Source organism: Calidris pugnax, unplaced genomic scaffold (assembly GCF_001431845.1).
Source record: "Calidris pugnax isolate Ruff unplaced genomic scaffold, ASM143184v1 scaffold18, whole genome shotgun sequence".
In the NCBI taxonomy this organism is placed as follows: Eukaryota; Metazoa; Chordata; class Aves; order Charadriiformes; family Scolopacidae; genus Calidris; species Calidris pugnax.
Window position 1 is genome coordinate 11,892,124 of NW_015090812.1, and position 22,193 is coordinate 11,914,316.

The 22,193-nt window shown below is 39.2% G+C and overlaps 1 protein-coding gene across 2 annotated transcripts; it reads left to right on the top strand.

The window, feature by feature from the left end:
* The first annotated feature begins 59 nt into the window (after window positions 1-59).
* PTGFR (prostaglandin F receptor (FP)) lies at window positions 60-21,483 on the top strand. 2 transcript variants are annotated; one of them, XM_014938912.1, is made up of 3 exons: window positions 60-191; window positions 1,293-2,140; window positions 19,250-21,483. In XM_014938912.1, exons 2-3 carry the CDS (start codon window positions 1,352-1,354, stop codon window positions 19,553-19,555), a joined length of 1,095 nt encoding a protein of 364 aa, XP_014794398.1. In that variant the 5' UTR covers window positions 60-191; window positions 1,293-1,351; the 3' UTR covers window positions 19,556-21,483. The 2 variants fall into 2 exon arrangements, with proteins under 2 accessions (XP_014794398.1, XP_014794399.1); XM_014938913.1 differs by having other exon boundaries at window positions 1,293-1,819.
* Window positions 21,484-22,193: the final 710 nt, after the last annotated feature.

The window sequence follows — 22,193 nt, forward strand, 5'->3', positions numbered from 1 at the left end:
CGGTCCCGGTGGCACTTGTGCCCGGCGTGGCGGGCTCGCCCCGCCCCCGCAGGCAGCGGCGCGCACTTAAGGCGCTGCCGGTGGCCAAGGGGCGCTGCGGGGCGGCGTGCGGGAGCGCCGGTCCCCCGGTGCGCTACAGCCGGTGCGCTCACACCGGTGCGCCTCTCCCCACCGGTGCGCCTCTCCCCCCGGTGAGCTCCCCGCCGTGCGCTGCTCCCCCCGGTGCGCCCCCCCGGGGGGGCGGGAAGGGAAGGTGCTCGGGCGGGGAGTTTGCCCGACTGCGCTGCCGCGTAGCCCTCCCGAACCTTTGGGTTGGGCTCGGCCGGTGTCTGATCTAGCTCAGCAATTGGGAGGCTCGACCACCTCTGTGTATTACGCATTATTAAAGCCTGAGCTTTTTTTTTTTTTTTTTTCTGCATGGGAAGTTTTTTGCCAGCAGGAATGTCCCGGGAGTAGAGATGGGAGATAAAGCGTAGACAAGAGTTCTGGAAATGTCTGAAACTCCCCCTGTTGGTCAAAAAACCCCTCAGTGGGTGGGGCATTTTATGGTACTTCATCATCATCAATCTCTTCTTAGAGCCGTGTGTTTTTTTTTTTTTTTTTTCTGCATGGGAAGTTTTTTGCCAGCAGGAATGTCCCGGGAGTAGAGATGGGAGATAAAGTGTAAAACAACTTGCAGAATTGGCTTCTGAATCAGGGAGCGTCTAAAATCCGTGTTTGTGCTTCAGTGGGGTAACTTCAGTGTTGGTCATGTTGAAGCTTTAAAACATTGAATTGTGAGAGGAGAATTACTTGGAAGATGTGAGGACATTGTTTTGAAAATAAATGCTTAACAGTGAGAAGAAAAATGGAGTGTGATTATCATCTCAAAACACTCCAATCTGAGTATTTAACTTTTGACTGTGGTTGGGCTGGTGAATACTTTCATTGCATGTAGGAGTCTGTTGCACAAACATTTGTTTATGTACGTAGTTTAACCAGCGGAATGTTTTGTATGTTTTTTCTGATTACATGTGCTTGAGCATTATATATTTTATACATTATTTTGTGTATCTTATATGTGCAGAGACTATAAGGATACTGTATGCTACATCTGCATTGTGTAAGGCATACAGATAATTGTTTTATCCCGTGACTGATGCGCTTAAAATATGATGCCATATCATATCACTCAGAAAACTGGAAAATTAGATTTGTACCACAGACTAATATTATGGAATTTCTGCTTCAAATGTCATTTGAACAGTGGTATGCCTTTTACAGTGTGTGTATATTTGTTTTTAATATTGCAGATGCCTTTTGATTGCAAGACTGCTGAAATGTTTTGAGGGCTGCTTCTCCTTTCCTAACCATGAACGGTTCAAAATCACCAGGGCTGGCTGGATTTGGAATCTTAAAAAACACGACCTGCCACACAGAGAAGAAGATCTCGGTTTTCTTTTCAATAATCTTCATGACGGTGGGAATCTTGTCCAACAGTCTTGCAATTGCAATTCTCATGAAGGCGTATCAGAGATTCAGACAGAAATCGAAAGCCTCCTTTTTGCTTCTTGCTAGTGGTTTGGTCATCACAGATCTCTTTGGCCACCTCATCAACGGAGCCATTGCAGTGTTTGTGTATGCATCAGATAAAGACTGGATTCGATTTAACCAGTCCAACATTCTTTGCAGTGTTTTTGGCATCTGCATGGTTTTCTTTGGTTTGTGCCCGCTCTTCCTGGGCAGCGTGATGGCCGTTGAACGGTGCATTGGAGTCACTAAGCCAATATTTCACTCTACAAAAATGACTTCTAAACATGTGAAAATGATGTTGACTATGGTATGTCTGTTTGCTGTTCTTATAGCTTTGCTGCCTATTCTTAGGTTTAGAGCCTATCAAATTCAAGCATCGAGGACCTGGTGCTTCTATAAAACAGAACATGTTGAGGACTGGGAAGACAGATTTTATCTCTTACTTTTTTCTTGCCTTGGGTTACTGGCCCTTGCTATTTCATTCTTGTGCAATGCTGTCACAGGAATTACCCTCTTAAGAGTCAAATTTAAAAGTCAACAAAGACAAGGCAGATCTCATCATTTTGAAATGATCATTCAGCTCTTGGCTATAATGTGTGTTTCTTGCATTTGCTGGAGTCCATTCCTGGTAAGAGCCTAATGTGTTTGCCAATTTTTAATGCACATCATTGTATAAAAGTTATACTTTTTTATCCCCAGGTTTTAAGGCACTTCAGCTGTGATAACAGCTCCGTTCACTCTTTAGTGTATTATTTTTACAGCATATTGCCCATAACGTATGAACCTATGCATCTGTAACTAAAATGGTAATTATTCTCCACTTCTGATTATAAGTAAAATACACTGAGCGTAGGGACTGTGAGGACTTCGTTTCCAGTGCTGTGGTAGCAGAATGGTGGCTAGAATAAATCAGAGCAAGTATTGAGCTTGTCCAAAAATTCAGTGAAATCTTGGGAGTGGTGAGTCTGTTTAGTCTGTACTGTGGTTCCTATCATTTTTTATTGATGGTAGCCTTTTCATTGTTATTATTACAGTTTACTGCTACTTGTGAACTGTGTTATGGAAGATAACAGTTAAGAACGTAAAAATCTTCCACTCCATTAGCAGGGTATTAAGAGCTTTGCGTTAGAGTCGTGTTAAAAAAACAGTGGTTGGCAATGGGTTAAAATAAAAAATCAGTTTAGACCTGAGAAGCTGGGTTTGTAATCTGAACAGATGACCAGCAAAGCCACTCCAGGCAGTCGGTGCGCTCTCTCTGCTGTCCTGGCTGTAACTCAGGACCGATTGCTGGTAACTGCTGTGACTCTTCCAAAGCGGTAAGTGTTGGTCATGTTGGCATCTGCTGTGTCAGTGAGCAGGGTCAAAAGAAGTGGGATAATTATGGGAAAGAATTTGATGGTCCCTGTTGTACGATGGTATTATAAAGCTGGTATTAACTGTTACTCTTTCTAATGCAGTAAATTAATGTGGTAATTTTTTTACTAGGGTGAGACAGGTTAGGTCACAAGAAATACGAAATCTTAACTTGCTTCCTAGAAACAAGGTCCCATAGTTTTCCACAGATATGAATGAGGAGCAATTTTGGTTTGAGCTTACAAAACTAGAAATTTGAATTTGAGAGCTGAATCCGATCCAGCTATATCCCATCTACTTACTGCCTATGGTATAGTATGGAGTTACCTGAACTAGTTCTAAATTAGATACTGATATTAGCCTACCTGCAGCAGTTGGCCGTATCTGGCAGGTAGCATTGAATTAATTCAGTGTCGCAGACTTCAAGGAGAGAATATAAATCTCTGCGTCACTGAAATGCACAAAAACTCTTTTCACTTTTGTTCCACACACACAGCATTTTCCCCTGCTTTTTTCTCTATTGATTCTTCTAGATGTGCTCTGCAGCATAGTGTAAATTCAAATAGGCTTTTGTCAGTGTCCTGGCTGTAGTGTATAGAGCATAAACAAAGTCATCAGAACATACAGCAAGCTTTTGTAGTAAACTTACTTCCAGTTACTTCCAGGCACCTCCTGAAATTTGCCTGGGGCAAACCACAGAGTGGTTTTCAAGAAAAACAACTCAAATGATGGCTTTACTTTTAATTAAAAAACCCAGTATATTATCCTCTGTCGACATTTATTTTCAGATAAAGGTTAGAATTAATTTGATTTTTAAAAGGCCCTTGGCTATCAAAAAGAGCTATAGACTTCTTTTAATTCAGAAGAGATACTTTATTTGTTCAACATATGAAGGAACACTAAATTGCAACTAGTGTGGCTGCTTTTTTAGTGTTGGTGATTTTTGTTATGTCTTTCAATTTTTATTAATTGTAAAAACAAAATTTTAAAAATCTTGACAATCTTTAATGAAATTGCAGCACTACTCTTATTAAAGTATTTAACCTCATCTAAATTGTAGCTGACAACGAATTATTATTCCAGCTGCAAAATGTTTTTTTCAGAGCCTTTTCAGTTTGATGTTTTCTTAAGGGGGTAATACAGACCAGTGAATGACTTGCTTATTTTTATACTTGGTATTTTTCGGGACTGTGTTGCAGACAAGGTGATACACAAACAATTCTGGTGCATTGGGCAGCAAATCTGCTGGTTCTCTCTGTGTGTTGTGTAAGGTAGGATTTAGCTCTTGAAAGAAAGTTTGAAGGAAGTGAACTGTTAGTGTTTTAGCCAGAGAGTTTCCATAATCAGGGAAATTCAACGAGGTGGAGTCCTTGGTAGGTGTTACCTTTTTTAGCTGTTAGGATCGTAGAGTTGACATCAAAGCTAATTCTCTGAATTACCAGCTCTTTGTTTTGATAGGATTTAGTTCACTAAATATAAACAGAGTTACAAGTGCAGCATTAATTTAGCAAGCTTTATTGGACTGCAGTGGACCATACAGATGCAGTGGAATAAAGCTTTGCCAGGAACGTGCTGCTAAGATGCTACAGTAAAGATATCCAGGGTTTATCAAGGCGTATGATTTATGAAAAATTGCTGATCCAAATCTATTTGTCCAATTTATCTGAAACCTCTCTGGGCTTTTTATTTGTGAAATGAATTGTTTAGATTCTATAATTTAATCAGCATATACCAAAATAAGTATTTATTGAAATAAATACAAGCAGGTGTTCATAGGTGAAATCATTTGGCAAAGTAGCTAAATACATGCTTGTTTTGCATTCATTCGCTTGTTTAATTTTTTCTCAAAGCAAAATCTAGAAGTCAGTGTCAGTCTTTGAACTGTGAATTTTACCCGTTCTCTCTAAGACAAAGAGTAGACAGAACAAAATTTGATGTGAGTGAATTGCCTTGGTATAAACCACAGTGATTAGAAACCAAACAAACGTTTGGAAGAGAAAGCGGAGGAAGGTGATGCAGTTTATGCCACATGTGGTTTGCAGATACAAGAGTTTGGATTGTGTGATTCTCCATCTGATGAGGAGGTTTGCTTTGTTTAGTTTTCTTCTTTTTTTAATCTAGTCTGGTGTTAAGTCAATTGTCATATATGCATGGCTACCAAAATCAAGTCTATCCAATACTGTAATCCAACCACAGATTTACTTCACCATTAAATTTCTTTTTCTTTTTTTTTTTTTTTTTTTTTTTTTTTTTTTTTTTTTTTTTTTTTTTTTTTTTTTTTTTTCCCCAAGTGGAGTTAAGTATTCAGTCACTGTTTTGAGCTAAAATCACCTTTAGATGACATAAGAGGTACAAGACCCTGGACTGTCCTTTATGGTGTCTGGTATGGAACTGAACTTAACTTCTGCACCCTGCTCAGTGGTAGTGAACTTGTTTTGGTGCCTTAATGTATCTATGGACATGTGTATGTATATATAGCATTTAATATTATATATAATAATATATAATATTATAATCAATCACCACCTCTATTTTAAGACTCCTGGAATTTTCAAGAAGTGGAGCCCCTGGCATGGCTCATGTGGAGCTCTGCCTGGGGCTGTTGGACAGAGACTTCCTTCTGATTTCTTCTCTTACTTCTGATTCCTTTCCTGAAGCTCCATCTCATTTGAGCCTAAAAATTGAGCATCTTTTTCCAGTTTTCTGCCACTGTGTGGGAATCCTTCCTTAACAGAGTACCAGAATGAGGGGTACTCCCTGCCTCTTCCCTTATGGGGTAACATTTATCTCCTTTTGAGGAGTAGAGAACAGGAAGGAAATCACAAAAAAAGAAACAAGTGAAATTAATGAGTTTTCCGATAATCTATCTAGTCAATGATTTGCGGAGGCGCATTTGTTCTGACAGTCCAAATAATTTTGCTTTGTGATGGGTAATTCCAGTAAAATATGTTCTGAAGATAGCAACATCAACTTCTCTGTGTAGTAAGTCATCTTTTTTCATCCTTGCTGGAGTCTTAGGCCTTTGCTAGGGATATGTGAATTTTGTTGGATAAATTTGGTCCCTAGGGGTTGGATTCCCAAAAGAACATAGTTGGGCTGCAGCATTTTGTGACAAGCATCTCTGATGAAATAGATTGTTATATAAAGCTGTTTTTTGGCTGTGACTTGACGTCTGGCCTGTCATGAAACAGCTTGTTTTTTGGATCTGTGTTCACATGAGCTGATTCTGACTTTAGTACGTCAAATTTTGTGGGGCTCAAGGGATAAACGTATTTTAAATTTTGTTTCTGGAGTAGCAAAGTGAACTCCATGTAATTATGAACAGGAGGGCTTTATTTCAGAGTGAATTTATCTACGGGAACAAATTATGATTTGGAGAAATGTCTTTTTCATGCATGGAACAGTCTTAGCCTGAGAAAAAGACTTTTACATTCAAATTATTCTTGTTAAGATCTTTTTCCATGCAGTTATCAGATTACTTTCATGCAGTTTTACCTCCCCTCTACTGCAGAAAATAGCCACTCCTTCAGTTATTTTGAAAGGTCTCAGCTATTTATTCCGTATGATATAATCAGCTCTTACTCCTCAGCTGCCTTTTTTACTGCCTAGATTAATTTCTAGCCGTCTCTTCTCATGCCATCTCTTCCTATTCCAATTTCTTATGCTAATTGCTTTTCTCTGAACTCACTCTGACATCTTCTTGTCCTCAGCTTGTCCCGTGCGGCGAGGCTTGATGGTTGGTTTTTGTGCACCTAGGGCTGCATTTCGCTGACAATTTGCTGAATCACTCCAACCTAGAAGCTGCCAGAGACGGCCTGAGTGGTCCTTCAGTGACTGCGCTGCCGGAGGATGCAGTGCTGCACTCAGGGGGATGCTCTCGGGATGCCCGTGGTGGAATACCCTTGCCCCAGCCCACCTCACTCTGGTTGCTCCACCAGGTATCATGCTGAGCCAGGCTCATGGTTGCTATGTGCTGGAGGGGGTCAGCAAGCTGCAGGTTTTACACTAATTTCTAGGCCATGTAGTTGCATACAGTATAAGGTACTTCGTTGTACAAGTTGTGCATCTCATTTTAGTATTTTTGTATGTGTGGTCATGTATATATTTGCACAGTGACACTTTGCCAGGAGTTCATACCCCTGTTGCCCTTGAAGTGTCTCCCTCCATTCCTGTTTTCTGTACTCTTTAACAAGCTGGCAGTTTAAATCTCTGTTATACTACTTTATGCTTATATGTGCAATGGGCGTCATTTATATGAGCTCATTGCTTTATCAATGCCGGTTGCATGCCTTCAAATATTGCTGGTTGTATTGTTGCTACAACAAAATAGTTAAAATTGTTTCCCTTTTCTTTTGTGCTCTGGCTGGTAGTTTTCATAATCAGAAAATGCAGCTGAGGAGAGGCGGACACGGGATGTCCCAAGATGAAGGACCACGCTCTGCCAGTGTCTACAGCCACCCCACATCTCCCAGGTGGCAGCTCTGCAGGAGCGTGTGCTCCTCCAGTGCCACTACCAAACCAGGCTGTTGGAGCTGCAGCCTCTGTGAGCTCGTGGTGCCTGCATAGGGACTGCCAAGGAGTGATCTTTTCTTCTGAAAAGGAATAAATTAGGCTTTCAGGTTCCAGTCACCTGTTTTTGAAGGCTGGAGATATTCTTAAAAGTGTTTAGCTAACCTTACACCTTTGGGTGCTGTCGTAAAAGTTACTTTCACAGGGGAAAAACACACTTTGTCTGCCTTTTTCAGGATGCAGACTTCTAAGAAGATAATCAATGATAATTACTATGTTTGTGCTGCATTTGTCATTGAATTCTTGTCATGTTTTGCTAGAAGGGTTGTCTGTTGACACCGTACAAAGACAGGATGTGCTGTCAGAGTAAAGAAGATGTGGTTCGAGTTGGCTCTGGGCTTGGCTTCAGATCCTGCCTGTGGCAGGCTGGTGGGCACAAGAGAGGTGACCACCTGCTGCAGGACCTCCATGGTCCCTGTTGGACCTTATTGCATCTCTTGGGCCGGGGGCAAGCCTATTGCAGAAGCCCACTTCTGCCACAATACTTTCAATAAATGAACCAGTTTCATAAGGAGAAGAAAAAAGCTTTTCACTAGCAGAAGGCCTGCTCTAGCAGACACACTTCTTTATCTCTAGTCTAAACCTTCAGTACCATAACGGTTACTGTCAATGGTAGGGTGTTATTTCCCTTCCAGGCCTTGCTATGTCAGAAGAGGTCAGATCAGGAGCAGCTGTTTGACTGAATAAAATGCTCCCTGAATTCCTCTGGAAAGAAGAGTCTCATACCAGTTTGCTTGTCTTAAAGCTACACTAGAAAAAGGGCTGTCACTCTTCCTCATATCATGGCCTTTTAATTGCTTGACGAGTTTCTCAATACCTTTACACTGTGCAAATTCAATTACTGTTCTTGCTTGAGTTCCTCTGAATGAGCTTCTGATACTCAGGGTTAAATTGCTGAACTGTTAGTGTCATTCCTATTGTTATGGCCCCAAAGATATTTTGGAATAAATAGCTGATTTTAGGAGTCAGGAGAACATTCATTTTGATTGAAGTTTTTGTTAGTCACAAGATATAAGGGTCGTTTTAGCTCAGTTTCCTGTGAAATAAGGTTTAAGCAGCAACTCGGACAATTTGGCCCTGTTTTTGTATGTCACCAGGAAAATACCTCATGGAAAGAAGTTGCAGGTGTTTGCAAAGAGTGAATAACAGAGTTGATACGTTAATACAATGCATTTAAAATTCAATCCACTTATTCAGATATGTTCCTATGGTTCTAGAAACCCTTGGGTAAGATGTCCATGTCTTTTTTTTAGTATTGGTTGTAGAGATCTTTCTTTTATTTTGGATTTTGAAGAGGCACAGCTGGCAAATTTCCACCAGGTTAGATGAGAAATGGAATGAGCATTGTTTTAGAGTATACCCAGCTAAAATGATACTGAATTTCAAAGGTACCATTTCAGTGTTCAGAATATGTTCCTATTTTAATCTTTTACAGTTTGAAGAGATCTTACAGGCCTTAGCCTTTCTGAGAAATATGAATCATTTTAAAAAAATGTTTTGAAGTGTGGGCCAGGGTGTAGTTTATCATAGAGTGCTTAGAAACTCTGTATTAATTGTGGCTATATTTGTAATTCAAGTGTTAACCTCCCTCTCATGAAAGTCAGGGAGTTGAGTAGCTGAGATACTCAACAGGAAAGACGTTCTGGACAAGAAATGGACAGTGGTCGGTGTACTGTCCTGCAGTAACAATATGGACCAGGGGAGGAAGAAGAGCAGAGGTTGACAGACTGTCCTTTACCACAGGCTTCTGGGAAAGCATAATTTTTTGTTACCTATGTGCTGCTTGGAAAAAACTTAAGTAAAGCCTTTTTCTGAAAGTGCAGTGCCATCAGAATGCAATTTGGTTTGTTTCGGAGGGAAAAAGTAGGGAAGGCAGGTTTCCAGTCATGTGAGAACATTGCATTTTCAAAACAACATGGTCCAGTTTTTCTTTTAAAATTGCTTGCTGCTTGGTTTTTAAATTTATATTATATATACACAGAATTAAACCATAATGATCTATAAATTGAAATACAAAATACTTTGTTCCATATAGATGTCAGTGACTGTCACAGAAAATTTTGATTTTTTTTTCAATTTTGAATTTGCTATCTCAAACAATAAAATTCTCAAAAGTTTAGCCAAATAAAATTGCCACTGATAACCTCCCCTTATTTTTTCAGTTGGTAAAGTTTTTGAATTCTGTGCTTCATATTAAAAAGTAGATCAATTTGACATACATTCCAATTTTGTTTGATATAAGAGAATTCTTATTATTTTCTAGATATTACACTTATTCAGGCCTTTCTTGCTTGAAAATATCACACACTGCATAACCATTTTTGGAAAATGTCATACACAGCATAACCATTTTTGAGTGGTTATTTTAGGAAAGCTCTCTTTCCTGACTATCTAAAGACTTTAAATGGTAAACTTGTTGCTGGAAAGTCTCTGGGACAAATACGCTCACATGGAACAACTGCAGAAAGTCCTTCATCCTCACCAGGTTTGATGTGACAGACATCAGAGTGATATACATTCATATATTCTGGGAGATGTTTATTATGTTGTTAATTCATGTTCTTGAGTTTTGCATAGTAATTATAAAAGGTTTCTAGCAGAAGTCAGTTGTCTGAATAGCGGTGTACAATCATTTTGTGCCTGAGAGCGCGCATTATTTGGATCCTCTTCTGGGAAATATGTTGTTTAGATTTAAAACAGAGCAATAATTCTTATTGCATGTGTTTTTAAGACTTAAATTTTACATAAAAATATTCAGAAATTGCTGAATTGTCGTTTGGGTTGCGAGCTCTGTGAGGAAGAAAGGTACCTATTTACTGTGTGTGTGCACAGTGCCCAGCAGAGCAGGAGCCCATCGTGGGTTCTGTGAATGTGCTTCTAGAAATATAGTAGTGCTTAGGTACATTGCAGGAAAGGGTTTACAACCAGGAGTTACAATGAAGTTTTAGTAATTGTGATTCATTCTTCAGATTCGTTCTTATATCGTATGAGGCGAAATAGCTGAGTGGCTGAATGAACCTGAGCCACGTTGTAGTTAATGCTCTATCTCTTGCTGAAGGATTGCTTTTATCTGCTGCAGACAGAGCAGGGGAAGGAGAGCAGCTGATAAGCTCTTTCATAACAACTCCTTTTAATGAGCAGTGTGAAGCCCTTATTCAGAGATGCATGCCGAAGCGTGGGTGTGAATGGCATTGGAGCTGTGTTTCTCCATGAGTTCCTGAAGAAGGCTGAAGAGAGCCCTTGTGTCAGGGATGCCCTGAACTGAAGTTTTTAAGAGAATTAGGCTTCATTACCAAGATCTCAGAAACCAAGGATTACTTTGTCATTGGAGAACTGGAAATTAATGACTGATATCCAGTTGGTCCCCAACTTGCTGTCCCTGACTTGTGTGTTGCCAGCTGCCTCACGTGGCTTGAAGCCTGGGTGAGGCTGGCTGCACGGACACCTCAGAATTACACTGCATGGAAAGGTGTTGAAACAGAAGGTGAAGCAGGAAGGTGCTGAGGATCCATGTGAGTGACAGCAATTTGTTTTATGATTTACAGTTCATTAGTGAGTTGGAAATAAAATTGAACTTGCTTTTTACCAGGAGCGTGTGCTAGCGGTAGTGGGAAATAAATCACTCTTAAAAGGATTTTTGATTTTTCTCTTCCCTCCTCCACCCAAAAGGTGGTTAAGCTGTACAGCGGTCCCTTTTAATTTATTTGCCAACACCTAAAAAAAAAAAATAATTGCATATTACGTATTTCAACTTGGTAAGTATATTACTGATCCATTAGCCCTGATATTTCTGTTCACAGCTTCTTGGTGTTCTTCTCCAGAAGTCACTTGAATAAAAGTGATTTTTTAAAAAAAATAACATGAAAGGAACGTATCGCGTCCTCCTTTGCCTCCAGCCAGATTTGCAAACACTGCAGATAGCACAAAGTCATCTGGTGACTATGACTCCAGTCCATCTTTAAAAAGATTTTGTTTTGCTCCACACTGTGTATGCTGCATATACGGTAAATATAAACATACATAAAATATAATTAAAAATTAATAAGTTGGGTTTTTTTCCTCCTTATTTTCCCCCTACACCCATGTAATAAACACCATAATTTCTCAGACAAACTGAAGGTCTGACTCTATTGGTAGGCAATAGAGTAGGTTCTTTATTTTTTCAGACCTGTAGTTATTTGAGGTCTTGTGGGCTCATCACACATCAAAGCCGTCTGCATCCCTGAATTCTAGGAGAGGTGAAAAGGCCACTATATATCGTGGCTGTCTCATGGTGAAATTCTTCTTCTTTTCACAATTCTAAGATAGATGGATATGTCTGGATTCGGTGGTACGTGCGCTGGAAGCCTGCATGTATATGCCATTCCTCTGAAATCAGTGATCTGTCCAAGGAACCCTTAGAGAATCCAGCCTAATTCTTGGCTTCTTAGACAAAAGTAACAAATCCGAGAGAATTAAAAAAAAAAAGGTGAGGTAAGAACTGGCAGAACCTGCATTCCCTGTAGAAGAACGTTTTCTTGCTCTCAAAGACGTAAGTGGAAGATTTGCCTCTGGCTGCTGAATCTGTATTGTATCTTTCCTCAGAGATGTAAATACAGCAAAAAACTTTAGTAATAAAGCAGTGTGAATGTTGTGATATTTGAAAGGCAGTTCACTTCTAAGTTATTGATTTGATCCTGTGCATAACAGCAATTACATGCTGAATTCATTCTATAATTACAGACTTTGCGGCTCCTTTTTCCTGTTGTCTGTATATGGTCTCTTTTTCCCATGTTCAGACAGTTCTTCTCTTCCTCCCCAGTATTATGTGTTATTTGTAATTCTTTATTTGGGCATTTGTAGAGTATTAGTGAGAGAAGTTCTGTTGCTCCTAAATCAATGAGAATATTTGTTTAAACCAGTACAAATGTGATTGTTTTGCAAGTGAGTGTGAAAACATGAAAAAGCAGAGCAATGAAAGAGAAGTAGTAGGGCATTTCCAGGGTTTGAAACCTCACCCAACTGATCATAAAGGAAGAATGAAAGGATCCTGAATACATATAGTCCTTAAATACTTACACATGTAGTCTGTAAATACTTATTTAATTTGATTGTTTTTCTCAGGAAGATTCTTATTATGCAGTATTAGAAAGACTCTACTGTTTTCTGGTCCCAAGAGGTTTAGCAGTTGTCCTGTAAAGTTTCTCTTAGCATTGCTGAGTAAAAAATATTTAAATTTTATCTGTAAAATTAATTTTTTTGTGCAAGAGATTTTTGTTACAGGCCATGTTGTTAGGCAGCAGCACGTTCCTCGCTCTATGGAAGCAGGCTTTCTTGTAACTTTTAAACTTGTAGCACAGGAAACAGCTTGTTTATTTGACTTTGATATGGACACTGTGTCTTTTCATTATGAAATGAGTCATCTACTGTTTTCAGCACTAAACACTTCTCTCTCCATGTCCATTCTGCTTTCCTTTCAAATGAGTTAATCAATTAAGCTGTGAGAGTAATTAGATTGCTAGTTGAACCAAAGTATTTCTAATTTTGAGAGGGTGGAAAGATGGAAAAACAACTGCCAATCCAAGATAGAAATATCTGGATTTTTTCAGAGAAACAAAGAGAGGTGGCCTGGAACGCTTCTTTAAAGCCCAGCCTGAATTTATGTCACAGCAAAACAAATGCAAATAGGCAGTGTCTAAGGGGGGAGCTGACAGAAAAGAAAAGCTTCACTTTCGGTTAATGTTTGTAAATTTATGCATACAATGAAACCTTTCGCTTTATGAGGCTTACTTCATAGTTGCATTCCTGCCTTATATAAAGCATCGTAATGCCAAAGGCAGTTAATAAAATAAAAGCAGTGAGTATAAAGTCATGGCACTTCACATTTTTTACAGTAATTTTGATAAATTCTTCTGTACAAAAAAAGTCTCATTTGAAATGATGCTTTGAAATGTTTGTTCAGAAAATACATTGCCGTGCATAGATACTTTGCATAAAGCTGTAAAAACACAGATGGTGAAAATGTTACACTCTAATGGCACAGTAACAGAGTGCAATACGCTGCGAGTCCTCTGCAGACCTGAGCCTGCATGAGGAGAGCAGATAACTCAGAAAAACCAAAGAGCCTCAGCAAGGAGGGATGAGATGGTGAGGTAGGACAGAGCTGAGCTGCCGGGTGGCAAACATCTGCAGAGCCTGAACTTAGTGTCAAGTCTGCAGGGTTGTATACGTGCTGCTATACTGCAATGTGTCCGGTGGTCCACTGATGTGAGATCTGCCCTGCCAGTTCAGAGAGGTGCTTGGACATAAACGTTTCAAGGCTTTGATCTTGCCAACGTTGAGAAAAGGCACGTGTGTCCTGAATGGTACTGTGTTCATGAAGCAGAATCATCATTGGCTGGTGAGAAATTGTCTGGTCACAGAATCAGCTGTGTCTGAGATTGGAATATTAGAAACTATTTTCATTAGCTTAAAGGAACTTGATTTTGGGAGGTAGACACAGGTTTTACGCAAATAAATAGTAAGTCTGTGGATCTGTTGTTAATTTTTAGTGGCATTTTTATTTTTTCACAGAAGTATACATGAGAGATAAAGGGATTCCCTTATTTTGCTGCTGCCTGTCAAGAGCGGGTCCTGCAAAACTTTATGGAAGTATAATGTATCTCCTTAAAGTACCCGCAGAACCGTAACGCGGAGGAAGACTTGCTCATGCATTTTGTCTTTTCTAATTCCTTTTTAAATACAGATTTTTTACAAAATCACTATGCTTGGTTAAAATTTACTTGCTGGGCCAAATGATCATCTGGTATATAAGAACTGAGGATATGGTTCATGTTTTTCCTTTAAAAAGGGAAAAGAAAACATTAGGGGAAAAACATGTTGCAGATCTATAACATAAAAAGCATTACGTGGCATAAATAGTATAGTGTATGTACTAACATTTTGATCGCAGAAGTGGTGTGCTACATATTTTTCTTGGAAGCCCTTGCTTTTAAACTGACTTATATAGAATCAAATAAAAAATAAAATAAAGCATATTCAGCTGTTTTGCAGCAAATGCTTGGTTTTTATACTGCAATATCCATATAGCAATGATATAAGCAATTTGCTGTCAGTGTTTCTTTTCAAATGGTTGTTCTTAGAAGATATAAAATGGTACATAAAACATGAAGATAGATTCATTTTGATTTCTCCCCCCCTCCCCTTTTTTGTGTATTTTTTTCTTAAAACTGTGTTTATAGAATACTACAGAGTATCATCTTCTAATTGACTCTTGCCTGTAGCAGACTGCTTCTTTGTAGCACATATGAATAATGGAAGTTCGAAAAACTTCTGGAAATTCAAAATGATTATATGTTTGTTTCCACAGTCGGTAGAACACAGCCTTGAGTCCTGTGTGGTTTAGGAGAACCCCTTATGTACCTCTGGTTTCAACGTAGGCATCAGTGACAAAATATGTGTTCTGTAGATACTGAAAAAACATACAGACTTTCTTCCATTAGTGCAAGTTCTCAGAACTCTTTGTAATGAGATCCAAAGGAAGAGGAAGAGGTTTGGGAGGGTCTGCAAGGTTCCCACAGGGAAACGGAGCCTGAAGACTGAGCTGCAGAGAAAGATAATTTCTGATATTTGTTTAAACTGAACAAAATTGGCCTGTCTGCTCTGCTTTCCATGTCAATCTCTTGGTGACTGTTTTTTATCCAGTTTCCTGAGGTCAAGGATAGAACCTGGATTTAGAACCTATGTGCTGAAATGCATCAAAGTAGTACTACAGTTTGCCTTATTTCCTAACTAACTGTAAAGTCTGCTTCTTGTTTTGACTGCCTGTCCTTGAGTACTAACAGGAATGTGACTAAGCAGCACTGCCATTTAGCTTATTAGTTGTTCTCATATAATTGAGATCCAATTGGAAGGGAAATTAAAGACATACTGTTTATATTTGGAGAGTGGTGTGAAGCTTTGGAGCAATTTTTTTCAGTTTGTTGCACTGAGCTTTGTCCTGAAGGGAAATGTCAGTTCTCTGATGCTATCTGCTAGATGCAAAGTTGTGAAGTCAACAATTTCAAAATGTTTTTTAAAACTTTTCCATCTTGCAAAGTGAGCTTTAGTTTTAGTGAAGGCTAAAATTGGACACAAAGGTTTAATGTATTGTGTCAAGTCCTTGCTTGACAGGTCTTCCCTTAAACCAACCAGGATTAATCGGAGTCAGAGTAACTTTATATCTTACAAGCAGGCATCCTTGGTTTAAAAATCAAGTTTTTAAACTTGGATGTTATGCTTTTATAGTTACTTTCCTGAAGGAAGTTTGAATTGTACTGGCTACATCATGTGATACTTTCATTCTTTTTGCAAACCAGGGAGACGTACCGCAGCTGTGTTAATATAAACATTATATAACTAGGCAAAATGCTACTTGGATTATTACATTTCTAAATATGTTAGCAAATGTCATGAGTTATGTTTATTATTTTCCAGCTGGGGATTAACTTTTTGAGTCATACTGCTGAATCTGCATGAATATTAAATTCAATTGTGGAGAGCAAAGGCAACCAGATATGATGCAATCGCGTTGCCGCTTCTCCATTTGTGTACTGCTGGCTATAGAGGACAGAATTCCTTCATCATACTAACCTGATGGACCTACTGAGAAGGAAAAAAATAGTCTGTCTTTGAATCGGTTTCTTGACTTTGAACTAATTATTAAACAGCATTAGTCAAATAAGAAGAAAGGATGTGTCCTTTCTGTGCCTGCAGAGGAGGTCCTGCTCTCAGAAGCCAGCTCAGCACTGCAGCAAGCTCTGGTTGCAGCTTCTGAGCCAGTGACTTGTGCCATGACTTTCTTGCAGCTAGGGAGCAAACACAGACTGTCTGCATGTTTTGCCTCAATGAAATCCATTGTTGAACAGCTGATAGCATATTAGTCCTTTTATCATTTATGATTTCAAAATGACTATGGAATAGTATTTTAATGTTATAGAGATAATAATTTATATCGACCTTGCTCCATTCTACCCCTATTCAGCTGGAGTTTAGGGTCTTGTTCTAGAAATCATGAGATGACTTTTTGGAAAGGCTCCAGAAGCCAGGATGTGGTCTCCTCTTTGCCCTCTCTTTGCATGCAGTTGGCTTAATTTGCCTGCAGTCTTCTTACATGTTTTCTCAGAAGACGTGGAAGAGTTCCCAGAATAGTGCAGGCTCTTCGGAGGAGTAGAAGCTCCCTCACTTCGTACCCACTGACAATGTGATGGTAACATATCTGTCACTATTGCTGCTCTGCCACAAGCGTTTTAGGATAAAACCGCATAAGAATCTCTTATACTTGGGGTTGGACAGAGATTCTCTGTCTTAGTCCAGGCCTATAAAGAAACCTCAGCCTCTCAGAACTTCAAACATTTGGGATATCATTTTATGTTCGTTTTAGTGATACAAGAAAGGAAGCATTTTTTTATTTCTGCATATCACTCCCAAATAATATAAGTAATATGGCTAGAAAAATCTTGTTTTATGCAAGAGAATTTGTATATAATATAGATTGTATGTTATTATTTCCAATACAGGGATTCACGGCTGAGTTGCTTAAGCATTTATCTATGTACATGGGCTGTAATTGCTACTTGTGAGTTCAGATATCTTATTTTTGGATGTCCAGTATTCAGAAGAGGTAACTTAAATGTTCTGGATGAAGCTTCTCCAAGTATCAGAACCCATAAAATCATGTATCAAATTTCCTTTTTGTCCTGATTTACTTTATGTAAATCCAGAATCAAAACAGAGGTACTTTATGTTTAGCCAGCAAGTTGAACAGCAAATGAATGGATTGACTTAGATGTGATTACTACTAACTCACAAGTTTGCTAGATAACATGGCAGTTTTACAAAGTCTAGATGGAGCTACTTTTCCTAGATGGCAACATCCGCTGCCTGCTCTTTTGGGCATGGAATTCCATTGGATTTGGCATTTATTAGCTTTGCAAGATGCGAGAGAGGAAAAACAAACACAATTTTGAGGTATATCAAGAAGCAGATTAGGAAGCTGTATGTCTATATTAAGTCAAGCATAGGATATATCGGATGAGGACGTTGGTCTGTGAGCTCTGTTGCGCTGTCATTTGCTGTTCAGTCCTACTTACATGAGTAAGGAGTACTCCCTCTGAGTTTGGCTTGTGGTATTGGACCTCTAATAAATAAAATGTAGGACTCTCCTGAGAAAACATCCCGTGCAGAAGCCAAAGGAGTTGTCCAAGTTTGGGTGGGCTGCTGATGTCAGAAAGGAATGCGCCCAACGGTTGTGGGGTGAAGAGCAGATTCAGGGAACTGTCTTGTGTTTGTGTTGGCTCAGTGCTCAGACATTCCTCCTCCTCCTCACACCAGTTCCCAGCTGTGCTCCTGCCAGTCTTACCAGCTTCCCTAGGAATGTTCCTATGGGCTCTCCTCATTGCTTCCATAGATGTCCATGCAGAAATGCTTGATCAAATGCTGAATCAAGCAAGTACAGTCTCCTTTCATGCGTTCACTCTGTTCCACTCCAGTTTATACTCAGAGGTGGTGACCTGCAAGCTATAGATAGGACCCAAGATTACAGATAAACATTTGAAATGGAGTAACTGGTTTGCTGGAATCTTGAGCAGTAGTTTTCTCTCTTCATTATTTTTTTTTTCAATGTATCTTTGTGAAAATACGACCCTCTGCACTTGGACAGACTGACCCTACCTCTCATCGCCCAATAAATCAGAGTACTCATAGCATCAGTTGTAAAATATCCCGTTTCTTTGTTAAATAACTGTGTTACTTTAAAGGTTTTGGAACTGAAAGCCTTACAGTGTTTCATCTTTCTACCAAAAAAGTCTTCATGTGCTTTTAACATTAGCAATAGAGAGAGTTAATTTACTATCTTCTGTCAGATTCTTGGCTTTGCAGAGTCAGGCTTTCTTCACACAGGAACTCAGGTTATAAAACCTCGGCGGCAGGAAGCCTATAAAGGAGGGCTCTGTGGGGCAAGAGCCCCGGCGGCGTGTGTTTCACAAGGGCTGGTCTTTTAAAGCCTAGGTTGCTACCCTACAAAGCGGGGAGGGCAGCCACAACTTACTGGGCTGCTGTAGCTCTGAGGCATCCTCTTCCAGAAGCAGTCCTGCTGAGCTGTGCTGGGAGGCTAATGCTTCCACCCATGTAAAACTGTTGTTTCTGGCAGTGGTGTTGCTGCTGGAGGTCTGTCCACCTGTGTCACCTCCACAGGTGAATGAAGACCTCTGCGTCTCCATTGGCAAGAGGAGGGGTATCAGTGTCCTTTGTCACCATGGCTTAAATTTTCTTAGGAATCTCTAAACCCTCTGGTGTCAATAAATGGTGTTCTGTTGTGGCTTAAAATGTGTGAATCTTCTTGATGAAACGAACGTGATTTATTCCTTGTGCAGACTTTCATTTGGGAAGTGTGAAAAAATGAATACCTTTCATAAAAATGTTCTGATCTATAGTGGCCTCTATACGTCAAAGAATCCATCCCTGGAACAGTCTTGGTGTACTTCGTTAGCTCAAATTCTGTATAAGATTTTATTCCTTGCTCAAAATAGTCCCTGGTTTTGAAGGGTATTCTCTGGCTGGTTGCCGTTCTCTGCTCAAGGTTCAGCAAAATTAGGCACACGTATGTCCTATGCAAAACACTAGAGGACTTCTAGGATGATAAATGTTACGTGCCTGAAAGTATTTACTTTGCAATTGGGATGCATTGATGCTGTGAAGGTGTGACGATGAGAGATAATGTTGAAACAATTTCACTCATTTACATGCTCTCTTGGTGTATTTTTTTTTGATGTATAATTTTAAAATGTTCCATTTTCAGGTGACAATGGCCAGAATTGGAATAAATGAGAGTCGTTTGAAGGAGACCTGTGAAACAATACTTTTCGCTCTCCGAATGGCAACGTGGAATCAGATTTTAGATCCTTGGGTGTACATTCTTCTCCGGAAAGCTGTACTTAAAAATCTGTACAAGATCACGAGGGGATGTTGTGGTGTGCACGTTATAAACTTACACATGTGGGAACTCAGCTCCATCAAGAATTCTTTGAAGGTTGCAGCAATATCTGAGTCACCAGTAAGTTCTAAACAAATAAACCTACATCCACTCAGCTCTATGGGGCAATAGAGTTAAACACGGTGTATGAAGAGACGATGGAGACAACGCTCATACATGGGCAATACCTTAAAATGAACTCCAAGGCTCAGTGGTTTGGCGTTTGTTTTAAATTGTGAGTGGTTTGCTCTTGTTGCTTACCAGTTTGATATTGCTACTCCAAAAGATGCACTTGAATGTTTTAATTCGCTTTAGAATATATCCCTTCCAAAGCTGGTAGTAGAATGATAAATCATCCTATCTTTCTCCCTTCCAGCTACCAAAGTGAACAGGATTCCTTATAATACTCCCCACCAAATTCTTTGCCATTGCAGGCTTCTTAAGATCACGTGCAAGTGCAAAACTGATCATCGAAGTGATATTTAATAGGGGTAGATTTTATCTACCAGTGATACCCCCAAATCCTTTGCAGAGCCACTACTTTTCAGTATGAAGTCCATCATCCTTTCCATAAGGGCATTCTTTGCTTCTAGTGGTTGAATTTTCCAACTGGATATATAAAAGACATTTTGCTTGTGCCCAGCTTATTAAATGATCCAGTTTGCTTGGTTCATTGACTTGACCTCTTAATTATTTACTGTTCCGTGAATTTTTGGGAGAGCTGCAAACTTCATCAGTGTAAGCATTCCTTTCAAATCACTGGCAAAACATGAGGTTCTCTGTGGAAACACAGAAACAGATCAGTTCAGCTTGCTTAGTCACATTTTCAAATCTATTGGTGAGTTTTTAGTCCTTTCAACAAATTTTGTTTAAGCTAGCAGGCATAAAGCTGTGGTTAGTCTGTAAAAAGTAGGATTTTTTTCCCCCCAAACTGAAGGAACTTTCTTTAAGCGTTCCTCTAATGCATATACTGAAATGCTCATAAGGTACATCCGCTTCATTTGGAAAAGGTCATACTAGAACGCAATTGGACGCATTTGGAAAAGTGTCCCATGAAAAATGTGTGTGACCAAGTGGAGGGAACTGCACTGGGAGCATGGTTGTGTTTTTGAAAGCAAACTTCATGCTCGGTTTTTGCACGGTCTGTGTCTGAAAAGCTGAGGGCATTCAGTATATTTGAAGGTACCAGAAACTTTCCAGAACTTTACACAGGAGGCCCTTTACCTTTAATGCTGCTAAAAGAAGCTTTGTTTTTTGTGACTGTACTTGATTCAGAAGCAAAAATGAGAGTATCGGAGACTTGGTAGCAGAGGGATTTTTTTACGATAGAAATGTCTAATGTTGTTTTTACCTACTTCAAGTAACTGCATTAGTGAATCATTGGTGTATTTGGACAAAAAGTAGTTAAAACCTGATTCACCAAGAAGACAGTCTGAGGGACCATAACTATTCACAAACTACAAATTCATGTTGTATGTGAGAATAGTTTAAGTCATAACATAAAAAACCAAAAGATTTAAATATTTCATTTTTTTATTTTAAAAGCTATTTCCTTTTTGTTTTAAAAAGGTTGAAAAATAAATGGGTTAAATAACCCTATAATGAAATGAAATGGCTTTGTTTATCCTGAATAATATCTGTGTGTGATTTATTTCCTCAGTCACAGAGCTGATAAACCATGGACAGATTTGATGCTGGTATAAGCTCTGCACTGTTGCTTTTGTGTGGGTTCTGCTGAAATCTGGAAATTTTCAGTCTGCTCAGTTTGGCTTTTTCATTTCATAGAATGTGGTGCCAGTGTATCTGTTGATATAAATTATTTGCTCTTTATGGAAGATAGTTGTTTTAGCAGCTGCAAAAAAATGTTGGTCCGTAAATTGTTGAGATATTTGATCGGTGAATGAAGCTCATCAATGTTCCATTTTGTTATGTGAATAAATGTGGTTTGTGTAGTTTATACTGGTTGACTTGTAAAACAAACAAAAGTTTATATGTATATGTGATTTCTTATATTTTGTGTACTAATGCATCTTGAATGTAAATTGCAAAGCCTCATTAAAGTTATATCACTCATATCACTTGAGAGTTATGATATTTTCTCATTATAGATCTGAAGTTGTTAAAAATCATTGTTGTGATAAAAACCCTCACACAGGATTCAAGCCAGCCACTGCCATTCACAGGTGTGATAGCAATTGTGAAGGTAAAGAGGAGGACTGGGAGAATTCAAATAGGAAGTGCCAGTGCTCATTTTCATGTGAGCAGCCCAGTGCAGTTGGTGGTCTAAGGCAAACAAGGTCAAGTTCTGATGATCCATGCCTATAAAATGCAATTAAAAGTGAATCCTGAAAAAAATATGAGCTTTGCTGTTAATACTTTATTTTGTTGAGAATTGTGGTGGCCTGAAGAGGCAGCTCAGGATACAGCTACCCAAGGATCTGTTACCACATAAAATGATTTGATTATCATTGCATTTCATCTCACAGGAGAGCCAGCGATGTGCTGCGTTGTATGATTAGCAAATTATATGTTTTATGGAATATGAGATCATAAAAAAACCAACAATGGGATAGCTTCACACTAGTATCTGAGTATTGCCCAGGCAGGGAGAAAAGGGCAGTCTGCTCAGCACTGTGCTGATGATCTCTTTAGAGGTTGGTTAACGATGTGAGCAGTCATGAGCTGCCTGTTTACTGCTAGGCAGTAATTAGTGCCTCCAGAGCAGGCTGGAGCAGTAAGTGCTCTGGTAGGAAGAAAGTCAATCTTTTTT

Excerpts from the sequence above, each read along its gene's own strand:
- PTGFR (XM_014938912.1), top strand. The coding sequence starts at position 1,352 with ATGAACGGTTCAAAATCACCAGGGCTGGCTGGATTTGGAATCTTAAAA. Across the intron at positions 2,141-19,249 it reads TTTGCTGGAGTCCATTCCTG|GTGACAATGGCCAGAATTGG; the intron begins GTAAGAGCCTAA and ends TTCCATTTTCAG.